We start from the raw sequence: 22,027 nt of genomic DNA, 5'->3' as shown, positions 1-22,027 counted from the left end.
ATGCTTGGGGGTCTGTCCTGTCATTAGTCCTTTCCTAGCATCCTGTGAGGCAAATGTCGCTGGTGTTCTTGCTCTCACTGGACAGTGTCACTGTGTATTGGTAAAAATATACCTTGAATTGTTAATGCTCAAGAGGATTCTGAGGGTCAGCAGCAGACTTCCCGACTCGGTTTCCTACATTAAGACGTTGTTGGTGGAGAGGTGGGGTCACTATAGGGTAGGGAAGCTGACCCCCTATATTTTCTGGGGAAGCTTTATTGAGTAAGGGTTCCATTGTGAACATTTTCTCTTTAGGAGTAATCTCTTTGGTATCAGAATGGGGATTTTCCACAGGCTTCTATCATTCTTCCGGGGGCGGGGGGAGGGATGTGATTTGGTTCAGGAGCCCTGTGGACTGGAAGTGTTCCCATCTGAATTTCTTGGGGGTTTGGTAAGGATTTTCCTTTTTGGGTAAATATATTTTGGTAAGCCAAGCCTTTGAAGCTCTGGTATTGAGTGTGAGCGGCACCCGGAGGGTTTTTCTGGACATGGGAAGAGTTTGGTGCTTCCATCTTATTTGTTCCCTAGGCCTGGTTACGCGTTGCACACCCCTGGCACTTCTGGATAACTACTTGAGCCCAGGCATAATTTCTCTTGTTACTTCACGGTTTATTTGGATTTGATTTGACAGATTTATAAAATGGCTGGCTTTCCAGTTGAATCCTTGGGCGATACGCAGAAAAGCCTAGAACTCAGTGGCTTGTAGGTGTCCCCTCATGTACCACTGTGACATGGCACAGCCCAGTGAGTAGAACATGACCTTGAGCCTTACCGCCTGGCTCAAGGCCTTGCTCTACCATTTGATGTAACTCTCTGCTTGCGTTTCCTCGTCTGCAAAATGGGGATCACGATAGAACCTATTCCATAGAGTTGTGAGGATCAAATGAGTTAGTGGATGGAGAGTATTAGATCATAGGAAGCAGTGGGTGAGTGTTGCTATTATTTAATTAACTGCTTAGTTAGTTGGTAGGGCTGCTCGGGGAATTGCCTTGAGACAGAATCTTAAGGTCAAGTCCGGGCCCAGTAGAAGATCCGATCCTAAGAGCTGTTGTGGCCGCTGATGTGGGAGGGGCTAGCAACATCTGAGTCTCATGGTTTCATCTCTGGTTGGGTTGATAAAACCCATGGCAAGACCTACGGGGCTGAATCCATCTTTCAATAGATATGGAGGCAACATTTGCAGAGTATGAAGAATGGTCAGAAGACCCAATACCGGAGTCGGTAATTCAGAACTATAACAAAGCACTGCAGCAGCTGGAGAAATACAAACCCTATGAAGAAGCGCTGGTAAGTGTTGGCCTCTTTTACGGTAAACGCGTCCCTGCAAACTTTACCCTGATCGATAGTTGCAAATAAAGCGGGATCTTTAAAATCTGTTTTGTTGTGAAATGTGTAGAGTGTATAAATGTGTACGTGCAGTTTACATCCTAATAATAAAGTGAACGTCCATGTACCCACCACCCAGGTTAAGAAATAGAACATTGCCAGTACCTTAGAAGTCTCCTATGTGCCCCTCTCCGATTGCTTCCTCTTCCCTCTCCCGAGAGGTAATCACTTTCCTGACTTTTGTGATAATCATTCCCTCGCTTTTCTTTATACTTTTACAAGCTACGAACATACCTTTGATTAACGTATTGTTTAATTTTGCTTGTTTTTTGAGCTTTTATATAATGGAATCATGCTGTGTATTTTCTTTCATCGACCATGTTTTTGGGTTGTACCCGTGTTGATAAGTATAGTCCATTTGTTTCCACGGCTATCGAGTTGTGTATGTGTGTGCCTCGATTTGTTGACTCGTGTTCCTAGGTAGTTGGGTCGCTTTCCCGTATTTTGCTAGGAGGAGCAGCATGTTTCCGACCGTCCTTGGATGTATCTCTTGGTACACGTGTGAGGAGAGTTCCTCCAGAGCGCGCACCTAGGAATGGAACTGCTGGATCGTCCCGTCCTGCGGGACTGTTTTCTGCGTCATCGGCTGATGCTCCTAGCGGGGGGTTCTCAGCAAACTCAGGGTTCTCGTCGCCCTCACCAGCCTTGGATATCGACATACTCAAATTTTACCCATTCTGATGGATCTGAGTTGTAGCTTTAATTCGCATTTCCCTGGTTACTACTAAAGTTGAGCGTTTTTTCACATCTGTTGGCATTCAGGTTTCCTTTTTTGTGAGGTACCTGTTGAAGTCTGTGACTCATTTCCCTTTCATTTGTGTTTTTTTTTTTAATTAATTCGGAGGAACCTCAGATCTTAATCCTTACTTTTGGTTGTATGTATCGCAAAAACTTCCCCCAAGGTTGTGATTTGTCTTTTCAAGGTGTTTAATGGCATCTTTCGATGACTGGTTCTTAATTTCACTCTAATTGGATTTATCATTCTTTGTCTTACAGTTTGCGCTTTTGTTACGCTTAAGAAATCTCTCCATGTTCCAAGCTCATGGCTGTTCTTATCTCTATTTTCTTCTGAAAGTTTATGGTTGTGTGTTTCATGTTTAGATCTTCATATGGAATTGATTTTTGCATATAGCATGAGATGGGGTCCAGTTTCATTTTTCCATATGAGACCAGTTTTCCAGCACCAATTTTGATAATTCCATCTTTCCCTCATTGATGTGCCGGCCCACATCTGTCATAGATCAGCTCTCCATTTGTGTATCTGTTTCTGGGCTATTCTGCCCCACTGGTTTATTTTATACTATCATAATACTGATAGTTTTATAAATTTTGCTCGTAGGTGACATGAATCCCACCCATGTTGTTCCTCTTCAAGAGTGTTTTGTCTTTCTTTAGTCCCTTTTTTTTTTAAATAAATGTTATTTATTTATTAAGTTTATTTGTTTATTTTGAGAGAGAGAGAGAGCGTGCAAGCAGGGGAGGGGCAAAGAGAGAGGGAGAGAGAGAGAATCCCAAGCAGGCTCCACGCTGCCAGCGCAAAACCCGATGCGGCGCTCAAACCCACAAACTGTGAGATCATGACCTGAGCCAAAATCAAGAGTTGGACGCTTAACTGATAGAGCCACGCAGGCACCCCTGTTTTAGTTCTTACTGCTTCTGTTGAATAGAATCAGCTTTTCAAATTTTATTTAAAAAGCTGTTGAATTTTTTTTTGTTGGAATTACATTTTCTCTGTAGATCAATTTGGGGAAGAATATACATCTTTAAAATTTTGAGTCTTCCAATCTATGAACGTGGTTTATAGGTCTTTGCTATTTAGGCTGTGTCTTTCTGTAAAATTGTTTAAATTTATTTTTGTCTTCTATATTAATTTTTGTCTGTTTTCTTTATAAATTCTTACCAATGATTTATTGATTCTTTTGGATTTTCTGTGTTGACCATAGTATTTGCTTTTTGTTTTGTTGACCATAAGATTGTCTGTAAGTGGTGTTTTTCAACCTTTCTTGGCCTTAGAATACTTTCAGCTTCATTTACCATGTCTCAGACTTACATTCTTGTTTTCTTGTATTTCTTGTCTTTTTGTTTAACCTGAGAGGCATCCTTGTTAATCTTGCATTATACAGCCCCACCCTGTCTGCATTCACTTATGTGCATTTCCCATTTTTCTTTGCTCTTTTTCCCGTCTTGCATCCTAGACCTTTTATCTGGAATCTTTTTTTTTTTTTTTTTTTTGCTTCAGATACACCCTTTGAGAGTCTCCTGCACTGGATATTTGCTGGTGACAGATGGTCTCAGTTTTAATTTGAAAAGGTCTTTCACTTTGGTCTCCTTGAAAGTTCATTTCGCAGGATGTAGAATTCTCGACTGACAGTTACGTCTCCTGTCTTGCTTCTGTCGTTGGCTGTTAAGAAGTCAGCTTCTTTGATGCCAATCCTTGTTTTTTCTCCGGCCCATTTTAAGATCTCTTTGGTTTTGTTTGATGTCCTGTAATTTCATTACAGGAGGTCCAGGGGTGGATATCTTTGTATTTATCCTTTTGGGGGTTAGTTGGGCTTCTTGGCTCTGTTTTTGGTATCTTGTGGCATAGTAAGGACAGAGACTTTGAGAGCCAGGCTACCTTGAGTTTGAATGTTAGCTCTGCCAGTTACCAGCTCTCAGACTTCGTTCTTAGCCGCCTTGTGTATCGGTCGCCTCGAATGTAAGAGGGGGTAATAAGGACACCTCATTGTGAAGATCACATCCTTTATAGATCTTACACCAGCAAAGGCTTAACCTTCACTTAGATTTCGTTCTTAGTATTTCTTGTTTCTTTGCTGGTTTGCTGATGTTTTTCAAGACGTTTTTCATATTTAATCCAGCAATTTTAAGTTGTTTTCAGTGGCAGTCTGCCTGGGCAACTAGTTTGTCATTACAACTAGAAACCGAGGCCCTCTACAACATCATCTTTCTATGTTCAGAGCGTGCGTGCTCTCCTACTGGCCCGCGTGTGCTCTGTCTCCCTTTTTCACGTGTAAATGATCGGAGGTGGTTGTATTTCTCAAAGCGTCATTAGTGAAATCCTCATCCAGTTTGATGTTAGGATCTTCAGCAGAGGGTGGCTGAAAAGCAAAGTTGAATAAGGTTTTTGTCTGAAAAGAATTTGGACTGTTGGTCTTTGGAGCAGTCAGCATTCGGCCTCGTGTCTTCCCTTTTCTGCCTGTGCCTGCGTCCCGGCGGGAGCTGATATGTGGGATGAGAAACCTGAAGTACCACACGGCACCGAAGTGCTCCAGTGTGGTTGCCCTCACTCGCTCAGTAGGCCAAGGAAGGGACTTCGTTTTGGAGCGATGGCTAGCCGTGGTCATTGGCAAAGGTGTTTCTCCTTATTTGGTTTCTGGTGGATGCTCTCATCAGAAATCCTGTGGCCTAGGGATGGGTCCGGGAAAGGGTTGATGGAGTCTTTGTAACTGTTGCCATGGAGAGGCACCCCGGACCCTCACTCTGCCGGTCAGATTGCGGAGGTACCCGGGTTGGGGATTGGTGATTCTGATTGACGTAGCCAGTCTTGCCAGGATTTAATATGAAGATGTGTTGTGCTTCCTCCCGGTGTCGAGTAGCTCATTTCGACCTCATTGTGCTTCCCCCGCCTTCCCTAGTTGCAAGCAGAGGCACCCAGACTGGCTGAATATCAGGCGTACATCGATTTTGAGATGAAAATCGGCGACCCTGCTCGCGTCCAGTTGATCTTCGAGCGCGCCCTGGTCGAGAACTGCCTCGTCCCAGATTTGTGGATCCGCTACAGTCAGTACCTAGTAAGACGACCTAATTTGTTCTAATAACTTCGTTTCCTTTTTACCGATTGAGAGTCTATGCGAAGGAACTCAGCCAGGGCGCCGGGAGTCAGCCGTGTGCTGCTCCTCTCTGCGCTCTCCCCTTTCCCTCCTCTTCCTTTCGCCCTGTTGGCCAACCCGTGAGGTTCTGCTGTTTCAAGTCCTATCAGACTGATCACGCTAACTGTGGGAAAAATGGGCACGGTTTTCCTGTTGAGGGCTTTGCGACACCAATGTTTTTCTTTTTACTTTGTATTCTGGAGAAGATGTACACCTGGCACATAGATGAGGAAAGGCGGAACCTGGCGTGCCGTCACCCAGCTTCAACGGTTAACTCACGGCACTAGTCTAGTTCCATCTGTGTGCTTACCTTCTTCCCCCTTCCATGTGAAGCAGATCCAGAAGTCACATTTCACTGGCGAGTACGTCAGTATGTGCATATAAAAGATTTGAGTCAGGGTGCAAACTGGGTCCATCCACGCGGCTAGGCTGATATCCCTTAAAGCTGTTTTCATCTCTGGTCTCCCCTCTCCTCAATTCCCCTTTGCGATTTTTTTGTCGAAGAGACCAGTCACGAGAATTTCTAAGGAAATTTCTTTTGTCAGCTGGTCGTGCTGGAAAGGTCTTGTGGATGGTGAAGCCTGTAACAGTAGCATTTTATATCTCCTCACCATGAACTTCTTCATCGTAGGATCGGCAGCTGAAAGTAAAGGATTTGGTTTTATCTGTACATAATCGTGCCGTTAGAAACTGCCCCTGGACAGTTGCCCTGTGGAGCCGTTACCTCTTGGCCATGGAAAGACACGGAGTTGACCATCAAGTGATTTCCGGTGCGAATGTTTTTGTGGGAAGACTCTTAAACTTTCTGTTCCAAGCCAGAAAGATAGCTGTCACAGAGTCATTAGGTCAGCCTTTCCCTGGGTGTTGAGTTTGGAATATTGGGTGTTAGTGACAAAAAAGGTCCTAAGTGGGAGATAACTTGGTTGTGCTTTTGTCTTCTCAGAGCCAAAGAATGCTGACATTCTTTGTGATTTTCCAAGAAGTTGGGTCTTCTCTCCAATCTGACTTGGCCTGGAATTCTCTTAGTGTGGGACATCGTGTGCAATTTACCCCTTTTAGAACACGGTCCAAATCCTGTAGTAGCTTTTCTTTTGAACATGTCTTTCTAGCTCACTTCACTTTGTTGTATCCTGTCATTATTGTTTTAAGTCATACAGTATCTGATAGTCAGTAGGGGTTTTTGTAACAACCTTGAGAACTTATATTAGCTTCTTTTTGAATTGGTAACAAATCCTGGCTTTTTCTTCAATTCCAGCGACCTTCGAGAAAGCTTTGAGTGCCGGCTTCATTCAGGCCACTGATTATGTGGAAATTTGGCAGGCGTACCTTGATTACCTGAGGAGAAGGGTTGATTTCAAACAAGGTATTTAAATTCGTGTGTCAGATTCGGTTCTGACTTTTTTCTCAACATACCTTCTGCTGAGATGTCCCAGGTTGCCCAGATACATCATGATTAGGCAGATGATGTAGACCAGCCACTGGTAACTGTTTGCCCCCAGAAATTTTGGCTATTTAAATCTTCTTTTTTTTTTTTCCAACGTTTATTTATTTTTGGGACAGAGAGAGACAGAGCATGAACGGGGGAGGGGCAGAGAGAGAGGGAGACACAGAATCGGAAACAGGCTCCAGGCTCTGAGCCATCAGCCCAGAGCCTGACGCAGGGCTCGAACTCACGGACCGCGAGATCGTGACCTGGCTGAAGTCGGACGCTTAACCGACTGCGCCACCCAGGCGCCCCTGCTATTTAAATCTTCTAACAAGTCCTGCTATGAATTGTAAAGGAAGAGAGCTAAGGTCCTTCTCTTTTATTCTGGCTCTTGCCAGCCTCTTTAGTCTCATTTCTCTCCTCTCTCCCTTCTATAGATCCTAAATAGTTCTTTAGGTAGGACTCCTGTATGTCTTTTAAATCTTTGAATCTCTGTAGGATCCCCTGCCTTCTTCCCTTTTCTCGTCAAAAAAAAAAAAAAAAAAAAAAAAAAGCATCAGAAACCCCTGACTTGCCCTCATGCAGGTGGCCTTCAGCCATTCTCCCAGCTGGGCCAGACCCCCTCTGCTGTGGTCCCACACACGGCACCCTGTGCTCACCTTTGTGGTGCTGTCTGTGATGGGTGCTGTTGTAGCCTTTCTCCCCAGCTATGTGATGAGGGCAGGAGCTGATGCCCAGATGCACAACAGGCTCCCAGGAGTTGCACTGTGGGATTTAAAAAATAAAAAAGACATGCTACGTGGTTTCACGAAGCCAAACCTCTTTTGCAATTTCTGACAGACTCCAGTAAAGAGCTGGAAGAGCTGAGGTCTGCGTTCACTCGCGCCTTGGAGTATCTGAAGCAGGAGGTGGAGGAGCGTAAGTGTGGCTTCGACCTGCCCTTTTCCGCTCGTCTCCTGTTCTTGGTGGATGCGCCTTCTCAGTCAGAGGCTCTGGGTCTCTAAATTGATTTCTGATTTTGACTAACTCTGTTCTTACAGGTTTCAATGAGAGCGGAGATCCAAGCTGCATGATCATGCAGAACTGGGCTAGGATTGAGGTAAATGTTTCCGACACTGGAGCCTGTCGGTTCCAGCCCGCTTTGAAGGACGCGTGTGTCGTTAATGTGGCTAAAGTTGAGTCCGAATCTTAGGTGATGGTCCAGGGTGTGTAAGGATCTCTGTTACATATCTAGCTCGGTGCACGTTCACTCATACCTCAGAGAAAACACTGGCACGCAGTTAAGAAGCTATGCGGCGGACATTGGAACGCCCATCACTCTGCACCTCTTGCCTCCGTCCCTCAGTGCCTTGTTCGTCAGGCTGTACCGGGTGTGGACTGTTCGCCAGGTGTTTCACTGTGTGCTGGGGAGATAGACCTGCCTCGTGCTCCTAAGGCTTTCATCTCGTGTAGGAGACAGGAGTTTGACGGATAATTAGGGGACACAGTGAATTGAGTGTTATTGTTGGGCCAAGGACCCCGAATCAAGAAGATATGGAACCCGCCCTTGATCAGCTCACAGAACTGTGAAATTCTTTTTTTTTTTTTTAATATATATTTATGTTTATTTTTGAGAGAGAGAGAGAAAGAGAGGGAGAGAGCGGGGGAGGGGCAGAAAGAGAGAGGGAGACACAGAGTCTGAAGCGGGCTCCAGGCTCCAAGCTGTCAGCACAGAGCCCGATGCGGGGCTCGAACCCACGAACCGCAAAGATCATCACCTGAGCCGCAGTCGGACACTTAACCGACTGAGCCCCCCAGGCACTAACAGAATTGTGAAATTCGAAGCACATCTTATTTTCTGAGAGGGGTCAGGTCAAAGAAACGGATGTCTGTCACGTTCACAGAACGGTTCACTTGCCCAAGTGACACAGCAGGGGGCCTCCTCCTAGAGCAGTCTTTCTTTCTCCGCATTGCCTCAGATTAAACACTTGTAGTTCAGCTTGATAAAAATAAAACACAATTGTCCAGCTAGTTCTGTCGTAAGTACCTGTGGGCTCCTGCTCTTTGCTCTCAAATAGGTTAGGCAGGCAGCTAGAGGCTTGTCCCCTTGGAGAGGCTGGAGTGGTTGAGCCGAGCCCGTTGCCGTGGAAGGTGGCTGGGAATGTCCAGGGAGTTACGTCACGTGCACAGTTAGTGAGGGGTTTTTAAAGCATGTCTGTTTGAGGTGTGTTTTGTTATGGGTGCCAACGTCGGTAAGGTTTGAATCTTTCCTAATGGAGCCCATTAATGCGTTTCAGGCTCGACTGTGCAATAACATGCAGAAAGCTCGGGAACTCTGGGACAGCATCATGACCAAAGGGAACGCCAAGTATGCCAACATGTGGCTTGAATATTACAACCTGGAAAGGTAACTGATCTGGGGGTGCTTTTGGTGGTGCTTGTCAGGGGTAACCCGTCTTCCCTCCCGGCTGACTCCTGCCAGCTTGGGCCTGCTCCTTACTGCAGGCCGGCCCCCCCCGCCACCCCCGCTGATTAGCCCCTCTTTTGTTGGTGGCTGTGTGTATAATGGGTGAGGCTAGGGAACCGAACCTACTGTTTTATGCTTGGGCTTGTCTTACAGCCGTGTGTTTCTTTCTGTTTGTTATTTTGGTTTGTTTTGATTTTTGGAGATGAATGGTTTATGTGACTTTTGGGAGGAACTATTTTTTATATTTGCTTTGGATGTAAGAGTAGAAAATACTAAAAAACGAGAAAAAAAACCCCAAATTTTCTGTAGCAACAGACCCAGAGTACATAACCCCTGTTAGCTAATAGTTTGGGTATGTTCCTTGAGATTTTTTTAGATTTAAATTTTTTAAAAATTATTTTTATTTTAGGGGCACCTGGGTGGCTCAGTCGGTTAAGCGCCAGACTTTGGCTTAGGTCATGATCTCACGGTTTGTGGGTTTGAGCTCCGTGTGCTGACGGCTCAGAGCCTGGCGCCTGCTTCGGATTCTGTGTCTCCCTCTCTCTCGGCCCCTCCCCTGCTCACAGTCTGTCTCTTTCTCTCTCTCTCTCTCTCTCTCAAAAATAAATAAACATTAAAAAAATTATTTTTATTTTATTTTTTTGAGGAAGCGCATGCACGAATTAGGGAGGGGCACAGGGAGAGGGAGAATCTTAAACAGGTTCCACGCCCAGTGCAGAGCCCCATGTGGGGCTCGATCCCATAACTGTGAGATCATGGCCTGAGCCTAAATCAAGGGTTGAATGCTTAAGTGACTGAGCCACCCAGGTGCTCTGTAATTTTTTTGTTGTTGTTTTAAAGAAAATGGAATGATAGCGTACATTATAAATCTCTGAAGCTATTTTAAATAAACAAGATGTGACCAATGATATTTATCACGGGGGGAAGATGTAAAAAATATGACCAGCTTTTTTCTATTTCATTGTGTCTTGAACATTGTGTGTCAATACATACATTTGTCTATATGTTTTTTTTTGAGTATTTTGGATTTTACCCCAATTTAAAAAACAACATGTACTCAAATTAAAATAGACACTTACAAAACTGTGTGGTAGAAAGTGAAAGTTTCTTCCCATCTCATCCCCAGAGATATGACTACTATTAAAGCTTATGAGCAGTGCCTGGGTGGCTCAGTGGGTTAAGCATCTGACTCTTGATTTTAGTTCAAGTCCTCACGGTTCGTGGGATTGGGCCCCGTATCAGGCTCTGCACTGACCGCATGGAGCCTGCTTGGGATATTCTGTCTCTCTCTCCCTCTCTCCCTCTCTCCCTCTCTCCCTCTCTCCCCCTCTCCCCCTCTCCCCCTCCCCCCCCCCCCCCCCCCCGCTCTCCCCTATGCACACATGTGCTATCTAAAAATAACTAACCATTTAAAAAAAAAAAAAAAAAGCTTGTTGAATATTCCTCTAGACCAGCAGTTCTCAGATTTTTTGGTCAGGATCCCTTACACTCTTAAAGTTTGAGAACCCTGAACAGCTTTTGTTTATGTGAGTTCTGTGTATTTAATGGACCACATTAGAAACATTGATACATCTTCCTAAGTATCAATATCACTGTATTAGAAAGTGAAAGATTGAAACATAATTTTATTGTCACAATAATAAATTCATTATGTTTAACATAAAGGATATATTATTTATGAAAAATGATTATTTTCCAAACCCCGAAATAACTTAGAAAAGTGGCATGGTTTTGTATTTTTGCGAGTATCATTGGTTTGGGTTAGAAGATTGCTGGATTTGCGTTTGCTGTATTGTGAATTTGCATTGAAGAATATGAAGAAAATTTGGTTTCACGCAGATAGGAGGCTAGAAGAGAGAAGGGGTATTTTAATAAGCTTTTCAGATAAGTATGGATATTCTTTCATACTAGAGCAAGATTTGGCAAGTAGTATTTTCTTTAAAAAGTTTATTTAGATGTTTTTATTTATTTTTGAGACAGAGAAAAAGCATGAGCTGGGGAAGGGGCAGAGAGAGAGGGAGACAGGAACTGAAGCGGGCTCCACACTAACAGCAGAGAGCCTGATGTGGGGCTCAAACTCATGAGTTTTGAGATCATGACCTGAGCCGAAGTCAGACGGTTAGCCGACCGAGCCACCCAGGCGCCCCAGCAAGTAGTTTCTTAATAGTTGCGATGTGGCACCTGAAACCGTATCATTGAATTTCTGAGACTCTTCTGCTAATATCTATTGGTCTGTTTTGTACTTTGAATGGACCTTTTACCAAATATGCATGGTTCTGTGACCTGCATTGTTCATGTGGAAAATACTCAATTACTGAGTCATGCAGCTCTACACAGTATCGACACATTTTATAATACGGTATTTTAAAAGGTATCGTTTTGTTCATGTCCACGGTGATCTTAGAAAAGTCTGTTAAGGTGGAACCTGTCAGCCTCAAAGTGGCAGATACAGATTTTCCTAAATCGGGATTTTCACTCAAAAGTTGCGCTGTTAACATGGCAACAGACACAGTTCGTGGTTTTCCTTGAAGTGACGAACCCACTTCATTAATTTTCAGAAATGTCTGCCGGATTCTCAGGTCTACATAACCATAGGTTTTGTCGCTCAGCTCTTTTCTCAAGTAAAAATGTTGTTTCATGAGAAAACAGACTAGTTCAGCTTGCCCCCTGAACAAAAGGATCTCTTCTTTGGGACAACCGTCATACTCGGGTGTGCAGAAAAGGCACTTTATGTGTGCACATCTCCTTTTGTCCCACAGGATGTGAAAACTGTGCTGCCTTGATTTGTGCCAAGGGCCACCGTAGCTTTTGCACCATCAGTGCAAATGTCAGCACAGTGAAAAAGTCAGCTTGTGTTCAGTAACAACAAAAGTAGTTTTGCCTTTTCAGATCCCCTCCCTGAAAGGGTCTTGGAGACCCTCTGGGGTGACGTGGATCATACTCGGGGAACCACCGCTCTACTTCTTTATTTTTTAGTGTCCTAATATGTATTTATAATATTTACATGTGTTTGTAAGTTTTTAAAAAATGGAAATGGGAACGTAGTGTTTCATAGCTGCTGTTACTAAGAGAATATCGTTTATTGCGATGAGCAGTCTTTCCACTGCTCATCACAATAAACGATATTCTCTTAGTAACAGCAGTTACCAAAAGATGGGACTCTGGGCATGAAATCCGGCAGTCTGCTGGATTAGTGATTCTTCCCTTGGGTAGGACAGCATTCTAGAGTTTCTCTAAGGACTTGACCAAGTTATATGGCATTCTTAGATCTCCCACCTGTGTTGCATATGCCAGTGCTGTAAAGGCAGGTCACCTGGTCGCAGACTACTGCCCCAGGTGCATTTTCCAGTAGCATCTGGTTGCTAAAGGCAAGAGTGGCTTAGAAGAAAGCCTTAGCTTTTGACTGGAGGAGAAAGGAGAAAGTATTACAAGTAGCAGTGGTGCAAAGAGCTGTGGGCAGTTCTGGAAGCTAGAGCCTCCTCAGAAGCTAGAGTTGTCGCAGAGCTTCTGATCTTGTGACGCTGCCTGTGAGAACACGGCCTCTCCTTCTCTGTGCCTGCTGCTTTGTGTCCTGGTGGCAGCCATGGTTTGTTTTCTGTCCTAGGGCACACGGTGACACCCAGCACTGTAGGAAGGCTCTGCACCGGGCCGTCCAGTGCACCAGTGACTACCCCGAGCACGTCTGTGAAGTGTTGCTCACCATGGAGAGGACAGAAGGTGGGGACCCTCCGCTCTCGGCTTCTGGCTTGGAGTCTGTCCCATTTGCCAGTTGGTCTCAAGACTATAGTCTAAGGACAGACTGTGTACGAGTACAGCCGCTCAGATGGCACTCAGTGATTAGAGCATTGATGGCACTCGCCAATGAGTCCACATCCTCTCGCCCCTCTTCTGAGAGTCTCTGGGTACAAGGAGGGCTCTCTGTGATGCGCGCTGGCACAGGGTTCTCTTCATTCTTTGCGGTGGGCAAAGCAGCCCTGTCTGCTCACTAGGTACCGGCAGCACTCCTCTCTCACCCCCGGTCATGACAGAGACATCTCCAGTCTTGTTCCCTGGGGAGCCAGCTCGCAGTTCAGAGTCCCTGCTCTAGCACAATGTCACGCACACGAAAGGCCTGTTGAGGGGCAAAGGGCTGAACATGGCCTCCGGTGGGGTGTGCGTCCCTTGTCCTAGCTGAGAGCCTCGGTATTAAGTTCTCAGTAGGAAATTGCATTTACCTATGGGTGTTGATCTAGATTTGGGGTACGATCCCCTCGGAACTGGAAACAAAACACGGAAGCAACAAAAGCAAATAAAAAACATTTATCATTTGAGCAGCTCTTAAAATCCTTCATCTTCGTGTAAATGCCTTGTACCCGTTACATTAGAATGTCTTCTTAATCTTTGCCGTGGAAAGCCCATAATAGATCGTATTCTGGTTTTCAAGTCTCTTCTAAAAGAAAAGGGATGTTTTAGACATATCTGGGAGGACTGTTCACATTCTGAAAAGCTCAAGCCTGCCATAAGGAAGTCCTAAAATGGGGAGCCGACTCTCCGGTTTTTATTGTCTGATGGGAGAGACCTCCGGTAGAGGTGTGGGGAAATTAAGAAAATTTTATACTGTTGCATCCTTGCAAATGCAAAAAAGTTAAAGTTTGCTTCTCTTTCTGTCAAGGTACTCTAGAAGATTGGGATATAGCTGTTCAGAAAACCGAAACTCGATTAGCTCGTGTTAATGAGCAGAGAATTAAGGTGATGATGCTTATTTAAAGTCTTCAGAACCTCTGCTAGCTGTTTTGACTGTGTTTCGTATGAATATTTCTTGTCAAAACCTTTGAGGTCTTAAGTATAGTTTGCTCAGAGAATATTAATTAGTGAAACACTTGAATCCGCATTGAAGCCTATCTTGTATCATTTTCTTGGATTGGCTCAAAATTTGAGCCCCAGCAATAAGTATGTAGTGGGGAGGATTTGGGACCTAAAAGTTATTGGGCTATAGTTGAAAGAGATAGAATGGAGCCCCACATAGCCCGGTGATTGGAACTTGAACCCGTCCCAGTTAATGAGAGCCCCGGTTTTACGATGTGTTTCTTTCTTTTGGTGAGTAATTCTTGGGGACACTGCAGAGCATCCTGTAGACTTGAGACACAGAACCCTAAGAATCCTGGATAAGCCCTGGCCAGGAAAGTTGTGAGGACACCCTCCTCCTCCTCCTCGCGACCTCTCCTCTCCCTGGGGTAGTGAATTTCCACTCCCAAGTCCCCTTCCCTCGCCACTCCCCACGGGTCCGTAGAGTTCCCGCAGTCGCTGCATTTTAGTGATGCGTCCGTGTTCCCAACTTCCCAGGTTGCGGAGAAGGAAGCGGCGCTTGCCCAGCAAGAAGAAGAAAAGGCAGAACAGCGGAAGAGGGCCCGGGCTGAGAAGAAGGCGTTAAAAAAGAAGAAAAAGACCAGAGGCGCAGACAAGCGCAAAGCAGAAGAGGATGATGAGAAAGAGTGGGGCGATGATGAAGAAGGTAAAAGCTTTCTGGAAATGCTACTTGGGAGCGTCTCCAAGTTCCAGTGAAGTTATGAAAAACGTCCAGAGAACTTTTGTCTTAAGCCATATGAGAATAAGTTGCTTGCATGGTGCCCCATCACCCTTCCTGTCCCTCTCCACCGTCCACGTGCGTGACCTCCCCTGCTCGGGCTCCAGGCCGTGTGCCATTCCCTGCCCTGCAGCCACCTCGGCCTGTCTTCCCAGCCTCCACTCCCTCCACTGTGCCATCGCCCCGCCTCCGCCTGCCTGCTTTGTGGAACCCCCCTCACCCACTTGGGCTCCCACACCCCAGCTGCCCCTGCCGCCCCTGCCCCTCATCCTCTCAGGCTCCAGCATCCCGCACCGCAGCCCCAGCCTGCGCGGGCACCTGCCTTGTTCGGCCTGTCAAATGGTTCTGACTTGGTAGAGTCTTCAGCCAGTGTTTCTCTTGCCCCTGCCATTCCAGGGCTGGGCAGGTGTGGGTCAGGTTTATTTTAGCAACGTCAGTCAAGGTAAAAGCATTGTCTCTAGACATTAAGGGACGCCATACGTTTTCCTAGTACAATGGTGTCAACCAGAGGGAAATAGTAACGGAGCCATCATCCAATTGAATGACCTTTTGCTTATGCACCTTTTGGGGGCTTCAGAATGACCATGTATGGGTAGCTCACAGTCCTAGGGCGCCAGGTTTAGCAGGAAAGGCAGATGTGACGTGACTGCAGTGGTGGGTAGTCAGGATCGTGGGAGAGCACCGTGTGGATTAATGGCGGAGGCCAAAGGGCCACTGGGGGGTCAGCTGTCTGCAGGAAAGACTTCACGCATCTCGGCATCTGGAGGCGGGAGGGGTCGCTGTCAAGTGCAAAGGAAGGGAAAGGTAAACCAAACAGTGCCACTGACAGCGAGGCACGAGGCACAGAAGAGCCTGGCATTTTCTCTGAATGGCAGGTAGCTGGGTTTGAGCCCCGATGCGTGCTGGGGGCGGTGTGCTGGCGTACGGGAGGCTGGGGGAGGCGAGGCCGGAGGAGCTGGCCGGCCTGCCCATTCGGGGCCGCTCTTGAATGCAGCGTGCAATGGTTAGACTTCATTAGGAGGGCAGTGGGGAGTTGATGGAAAGGTCTGGAAGTGGGGCCAGTGCCAATTGGCTTCCAGGACCGTTCCTCAGGAGGCAGTGGGGCAGATGGGTTGGAGTGGAATGTTGTTAAACTCTGCTGAAGGACACGAGACACCAGTGAACAGTTTAGGGACTGCAGTGCTGTGTAGATGTGGAGCCCGTACTGCAGAGTCACCTAAGGGGCTTGTTTAAATTCAAGTCTCCTGGCCCCATCCCTCCGTTGCTGCCCCAGCAAAAGGGGTACTAGAGCATTTGCCACCTGAAGTTGGGGATCCCCTGCCCTTTGATGCAGGTGACTCTTGAACCTTGAGGGTTAGGGGTGCCGACCTCCGGCACAGTCAAAAATCCACGTGTAACTTTTGATTTCCCCCAAACTTAACTACTGCTAGCCTACCGTTGACTGGGAGCCTTCCTGGGATGCTGTCAGCAGTTGACTAACACATATTTTGTGCGTCACGTATGTTCTATACTGTATGCTTATAATGAGGCTAGAGAAAAAACGTAATTGCAAAAACCAGAAGAGAAAGTACATTTCCATGCTGAATGGTATTTATCAGAAAAGTCCACGTGCAAGTGCACCTGCACAGTTCAAAACCGTGTTGTTCAAGGATCAACTGTATAATTAAGAGTGGACGATGGGGGACGCCTGGGTGGCTCAGTCAGTTAAGCATCGCCTTCAGCTCAGGTCATGATCTCGTGGTGTGCGAGTTCGAGCCCCGCGTCGGGCTCTGTGCTGACAGCTCAGAGCCTGGAGCCTGCTTCGGATTCTGTCTCCCTCTCTCTCTCTCTCTCTGCCCCTCCCCCGCTGACACACACACTCTCTCAAAAATAAAAAAAATTAGGAAGAAAAAAGAGTGGGTGATGGGGACTTAAGTGATCACCTGATTTAGTCCACTTACCTGAATGTAACTGAGGCCCAGAAAGTGGGGGGACAAGTTGAATGGGTGAAGCAAGACTTGACAGAGGGCGTGGTATGGCCCAGGTCCAGAGAGTGTGTCCTGGGCAGCTGCCACAGACCAGCCGTTTGTGGTGGGAGGAGAACTTTCCCGCAAGAGCACTTACGGGGAACAGCTCGCTGAAGAGAAGAAATCTTAACCGTTGCCGCTTTGCTTCCTTCAACCTGTAGAGCAGCCTTCCAAACGCAGAAAGGTTGAGGACAGCACTCCCTCAGCTGGAGAAGCACAGGACCGAGAGCCAGAAGCGGGACTCTTGGGGAAAAGTGTGCCCGTGGACGTGGACCCCCCCTCAAAGCAGAAGGAGAGGGCGGCCGCCCTGAAGAGGGACGTGCCCAAGGTGCCCCACGACAGCAGCAAGGACAGCATCACCGTCTTCGTCAGCAACCTGCCCTACAGCATGAGTGAGCCGGACGTGCAGCTCCGGCCGCTCTTTGAGGCCTGTGGGGAGGTGGCGGAGATCCGGCCCATCTTCAGCAACCGGGGCGATTTCCGAGGCTATTGCTACGTGGAGTTTAAGGAGGAGAAGTCTGCCCTGCAGGCGCTGGAGTTAGACCGGAAGAACGTAGAAGGGAGGCCGATGTTTGTTTCCCCCTGTGTGGATAAGAGCAAAAATCCCGATTTCAAGGTGCGTCTGTGCAACACGACGCCTTTCGTGTTGGGTTGCTGCGGGCGGAGCGAACGCTTTTCTCCTGGAGCCGCTAACATTTAGCGTCCACGTGCGGTATCTGTAGTCTGGTAACTGCCGCGTTAACCGGGTCTGTTCTGAGCTGGGTAGCTGAGGCCTGACTCCTGGCTCGGTTTCTTCGAGCCCGCGCTGGTTGACACGTGATGAGAACATTAGGAACCGTAACAATGGCTGCTTGCCGCTGAATTTAGCAGTGGAGAGGGGGCAAGGGGGGGGCGAGGGGGCCGTGTGGGGTATTTAACATACTGCCTTGTCGGCTCCTTGCCCACACTAGGAGAACAGCGGCTTCCATTCTTGCCATGTTCTGGAGGAGGAAGTTAAAGTGACTTGCTTGGAGTGGTGCCATTAACAATTCACAGCACCCAGGGGCGCCTGGGGGGCTCAGTGGGTTAAGCGTCAGACTTTGTCTCAGGTCACGATGCGGCTGTTCGTGGGTTCGAGCCCCACATCAGTTTCTGTGCTGACAGCTCGGAGCCTGGAGCCTGCCTCAGATTCTGTGTCTCCCTCGCTCTCTGCCCCTCCTCTGCTCATGCTCTCTCACTCAAAAATAACAAACATTAAAAACAAACAAACAAACAAACAAACAAAAAAACCAATCTGTGGCGCCCAGGGTTGGCTCCCGTCTCTGGGCTGAGTCTGGTATGCACTAGGGTGTGGTGTGCTGGATGGGGCTGTGGGTGCTTGACTTCGTTTCCCTCCCTTCTTTCTGTAGGTGTTCAGGTACAGCACTGCCCTGGAGAAACACAAGCTGTTTGTCTCGGGCCTGCCTTTTTCCTGCACTAAAGAGGAACTGGAAGAGATCTGTAAGGCTCATGGCACCGTGAAGGACATCAGGCTGGTTACCAACCGGGCGGGCAAACCGAAGGTCAGTGTCTGCGCGCGATGCGTTAGCCTCCCAAGGCTCGGGCCAGCCTCGTTCTCCATCTGTTCAGGCTGTTAGGTTCTGAGTGGGTTTCTGCTTTGTCTGCTGAGAAACGACAGGTTGACAGAATGATAGGACACTTGGTTCTACTTGCATTTGGACTCGGATTGGCTCGTTTCCAGCTAATTATGCTAAAAAGAATAGGGCACCGGCCGTGGCGGGGAACCTGCCCTGAATTAGCAGGGGCCTCAGCGCAGACCCCTGGCTGTGAGGTGTGGGCGAGGTGCCCTCTTCCGGAGCGAGCACCCTCTTGCCCAGGCTGGCCCCTTCGCTAGGCCTCCAGCCACCACTTCCCGTCCCTCCCCGAGACCCCATCACGTCCTCCCCTTAGCCCCCCTGGGCACCTTGCGAGATCCTTTTTGTGCGACATTCTGAGTAGTTGTTCAGGCACGTGTTTGGATGACCTCTCGTTCCCCCGGCCGTCCAGGGTGATGGAGAGTTGAAGACTATGAAGCAAGGAGGGGCCGAGGTGCAGACATGAGGGCTCATCCCGTGTCCAGCCGCCTCATCCATTTGTTTTTGCTGGATTTATACTGGTCCGTCTGTCCGTTTCTTTCTTTCCTTCGTTATTCTTATCTTTTTTTTCTTTCCTTTCTTTTTTTTCTTTTTTTTTTGCTGGAGCAAGCATGAGGTGTACCAACCTCACAAAGATGATTTGAAGTTACAGTCGGCGGCAGAAACAGAGAGGAAGAGCAGGGCCAGCGAATAAATCTGTAGACAAAGGACGGTGGCGGTGGGGGGAGGGAACCCGATGACGGGGTGCCTGCCCCGGTACCGGCTTCCAGAACTGCGGGAGGAAGTCGGGTCTGGCTGCGCAGCACCTGACCTGACGGCTCTGGCTCCGCCTCTTTCAGGGCCTGGCTTACGTGGAGTATGAAAGTGAATCTCAGGCGTCACAGGCCGTACTGAAGATGGATGGCATGACTGTCAAAGAGAATGTCATCAAAGTGGCCATCAGCAATCCCCCTCAGAGGAAGGTTCCAGAGAAGCCAGAAGCAAGGAGAGCGCCAGGTGGTGCCTTGGTGCCGCGGCAGATTTACGGAGCGTAAGTGCTTGCGTGCCACCGGGTGCAGACTCCGTCCTGGCCGGCGCCGCTAGCTGGTTTCTTGCTAGTCACGCGGGCTTGGGCAGAGAGCCAGGGCCTGCCGTGCTGGGGACGCTCACCGTGGCTCACCAGAGCAGGGTGCCCGGAGCAGGTCCGCCCGGCGCGTGAGCCGGGGAGCGGAGCCCTTCCTGGTGTTCACAGTTTATACACGTGACTTATTTGAGGGCGGTCGGTTTCTAGGCGGCAGTTATTTTAAAGCCTCCTTTGGCAGTAGGGTCCATACGTGTGGATTCAGAAGCTTGCCGGGGTGACCTGTAGCCCCAGCTATAATCCTCTAAGAGCGAGGTTTTCAGCCGGTAGGAATGAGACGGCAAAATTGTGACGTTAGTTGGTGAGGTCCGAAGGATGACAGCATTTTGATCCGCCCTGCTTGTGGCTGTATTGCACAGGGTTGGTCTTTGCCAAAATTGTGGAAGGGGCAGTTTGTTAAACCGGTTTTCGCCAGTTCAAAGTCAGGGAGAACGGGGATCATCCCTACCTTTCTCGTTTTTACTCTTCACCTCTTAACTTTGTGCTCTGTGCATTGAGAGAAACTTGTCTCGTAACAGACTACAGAAATGACCCTTGAAAGTACAGTCTTCACCTTTTAGCTTTGGGTGATTTAAGACCATCCTGGCTTCTTTTCCCAAATCAAGGAGGGGCCGTGAATTGTTGCTTGGAAAGGATACATTCGGTGTTTGCTCTTCCAGGCGGGGGAAGGGAAGAACCCAGCTCTCCCTGCTGCCTCGTGCCCTGCAGCGCCCGGGCGCCTCGGCCGCTCAGGCTGAGAACGGCCCCGCCCCGCGGCCAGCGGTCACCACCTCAGCGGCCACCGAGGCACCCAAGATGTCCAATGCCGATTTTGCCAAGTTGCTTCTGAGAAAGTGAATGGGACTGTGGAGAAGGGAAATGCCTTACTTCATGCTGGCCAGGAAGACCACCCGGCACCCAGCGGTACTCTGGGTATGGAGGGGCCCGGGGCAGCACCCCTCTTGCACATTTTCCTCTGGGTTAGACAGAAAGGGATGAGGGTGTCCAAGGGAAGAGGCTTGAAGCGCTCCCTCATATTGAGGGCAATAGGAGGAAAATGATCACTCCGTGGTTGGGCCCAGGGTGTAGTTTCCTAAAATATTTTTGTGTCTTATGGAGTGAGAAACAGAAGTGAAACTCAAACACCGTTTTGAGACCCACCTGTCCAAATGTTTTCGGCCAGCTCTGGCCCCCTTTTATAAGACACTTCTCTTACACCTTGCACAGCACACGTGCCCGTCACTCTTTTAATTTTAAAAGACAAAATGGCAGATGCTAGTAATTCACCAGAATGGCCTATTTTAGTAAAGGGGTGGTGGGGATAGGGGAAGTCACCTAAAGAAAAATTGATGGATTTTTGTTCAAGGGGGCTGTGCGCGTTTTTATATTATGTATTTGTAAATGACACATCAACCCATTGTTTTATGTTTCCTAAAAGCCGAGTCTTTGTGACATTTGTTTTGTCTGGGAGTTCTGTGCGCCACCTGCCGTGGACCATTTTCTTTGCCTAGTGTTGAGTGAACTGTATTCTTTGTCTAAACATCGCGTTTCAGCCCTTTGGTTTTGTTTAAATGCCATGTCAAGTGCAAACTTAAATTCTTCCCACTTAGCTTTGTTTATTAAACTGAAGTTCTCTTAAAAACTTCTTGCCGAATGGTACTCAGATGTTCATTCAAACCCGGATGTGTTTTGAGATGGGTGCACTTGGTGTTACCTAACACATGTGTGAATAGAACTTTTGTAAGTCCAATCCTGTTGTCCCTTTGATTTAAATCCTTTCCGTTGTGATGGGTCTTCAGTTTTAAACTTTACTTTGCAGCATGTTGGCACTGCAGCTTTTAAGCTTTTTTTTTTTTTACCTCTCCGCTTCTATCAGATATTTATTGCTTTAAAAGCAGCATTGCCAGTCCAATAGGGAAATAGACTTTGTAAAGACACTTTGGGGGAAGAAATCAGGAAATGCTTCATGTGTGATGGAAATCAACCCACTTCTCTGGTTTTTTAAGTTTCTGTGCATCAGGCTTTACTACATTTTTCACAGAAAACTGTAAGCATTATTCAAAAGCACAGACAGAGAGCAAAAGGAAGTCCTTACGCGCCTGCCACTGAGCCTCAGCATTTCCCATCTAGCGCATCGGCCTTCATTTCTGCCCCCACCCCCTCCTGCCTGTGACGGACATCACAGGACTCCCCCAGTAACGGCGTAGCACCTGCCTCAAAGAGATAAAGACCTAAAGGTCACAGTATTGTCATCATCCCTAGCAACATGAGCAGTCATGCCTTCGTGTCCTCAGCTATCCATATGGCCAGTTTCCTGTTGTTCTGTAAATGTATCCCCCGCCCCCCACCCCGGTAAGTTAGGATCGGTTGATAAACCTCCCAAGGCTTTTAATCTGAAGGTTCCCCTCTACCTTGTCTTTCTCTTTGGCACAAAACATTTTTTGTCAGTTGTTACTTCTGAATTAAATTCAAGTAGTGGCTGCTGGAAGCAGCCAGAAGAGCGTGTGCTGTGACCCTGGTTCCTCCTGTGCTCTTTGGAATATGGCCACTCACCCTCCTGCAGAAGCCTGCTCGCTGGGT

The 22,027-nt window shown here is 47.6% G+C and overlaps 1 protein-coding gene and 1 pseudogene across 3 annotated transcripts in view; one reads left to right on the top strand and one right to left on the bottom strand.

Moving 5' to 3' along the window:
* The window catches only part of SART3 (spliceosome associated factor 3, U4/U6 recycling protein), a 36,536-nt gene extending 15,444 nt beyond the window's left edge, over positions 1-21,092 (top strand). For all 3 annotated transcript variants that reach the window (XM_027044009.2, XM_027044008.2, XM_053206528.1), the window contains exons 6-19: positions 1,202-1,326; positions 5,061-5,216; positions 5,926-6,064; positions 6,550-6,657; positions 7,561-7,638; positions 7,761-7,819; positions 8,997-9,106; positions 12,771-12,883; positions 13,818-13,894; positions 14,489-14,657; positions 16,897-17,351; positions 18,124-18,276; positions 19,188-19,378; positions 20,128-21,092. In XM_027044009.2, coding sequence (XP_026899810.1) covers positions 1,202-1,326; positions 5,061-5,216; positions 5,926-6,064; positions 6,550-6,657; positions 7,561-7,638; positions 7,761-7,819; positions 8,997-9,106; positions 12,771-12,883; positions 13,818-13,894; positions 14,489-14,657; positions 16,897-17,351; positions 18,124-18,276; positions 19,188-19,378; positions 20,128-20,305 — 2,111 coding nt within the window. In that variant the 3' untranslated portion in view covers positions 20,306-21,092. The remainder of the gene's footprint in view (positions 1-1,201; positions 1,327-5,060; positions 5,217-5,925; positions 6,065-6,549; positions 6,658-7,560; positions 7,639-7,760; positions 7,820-8,996; positions 9,107-12,770; positions 12,884-13,817; positions 13,895-14,488; positions 14,658-16,896; positions 17,352-18,123; positions 18,277-19,187; positions 19,379-20,127) is intronic.
* On the bottom strand, positions 19,905-20,018 carry LOC113595199 (uncharacterized; annotated as a pseudogene).
* Positions 21,093-22,027: the final 935 nt, after the last annotated feature.

Source organism: Acinonyx jubatus, chromosome D3 (genome assembly GCF_027475565.1).
Source record: "Acinonyx jubatus isolate Ajub_Pintada_27869175 chromosome D3, VMU_Ajub_asm_v1.0, whole genome shotgun sequence".
Taxonomy (NCBI): Eukaryota; Metazoa; Chordata; class Mammalia; order Carnivora; family Felidae; genus Acinonyx; species Acinonyx jubatus.
Note: the sequence above shows the minus strand (reverse complement) of the source record. Positions and strands in the feature narration are given on the sequence as shown.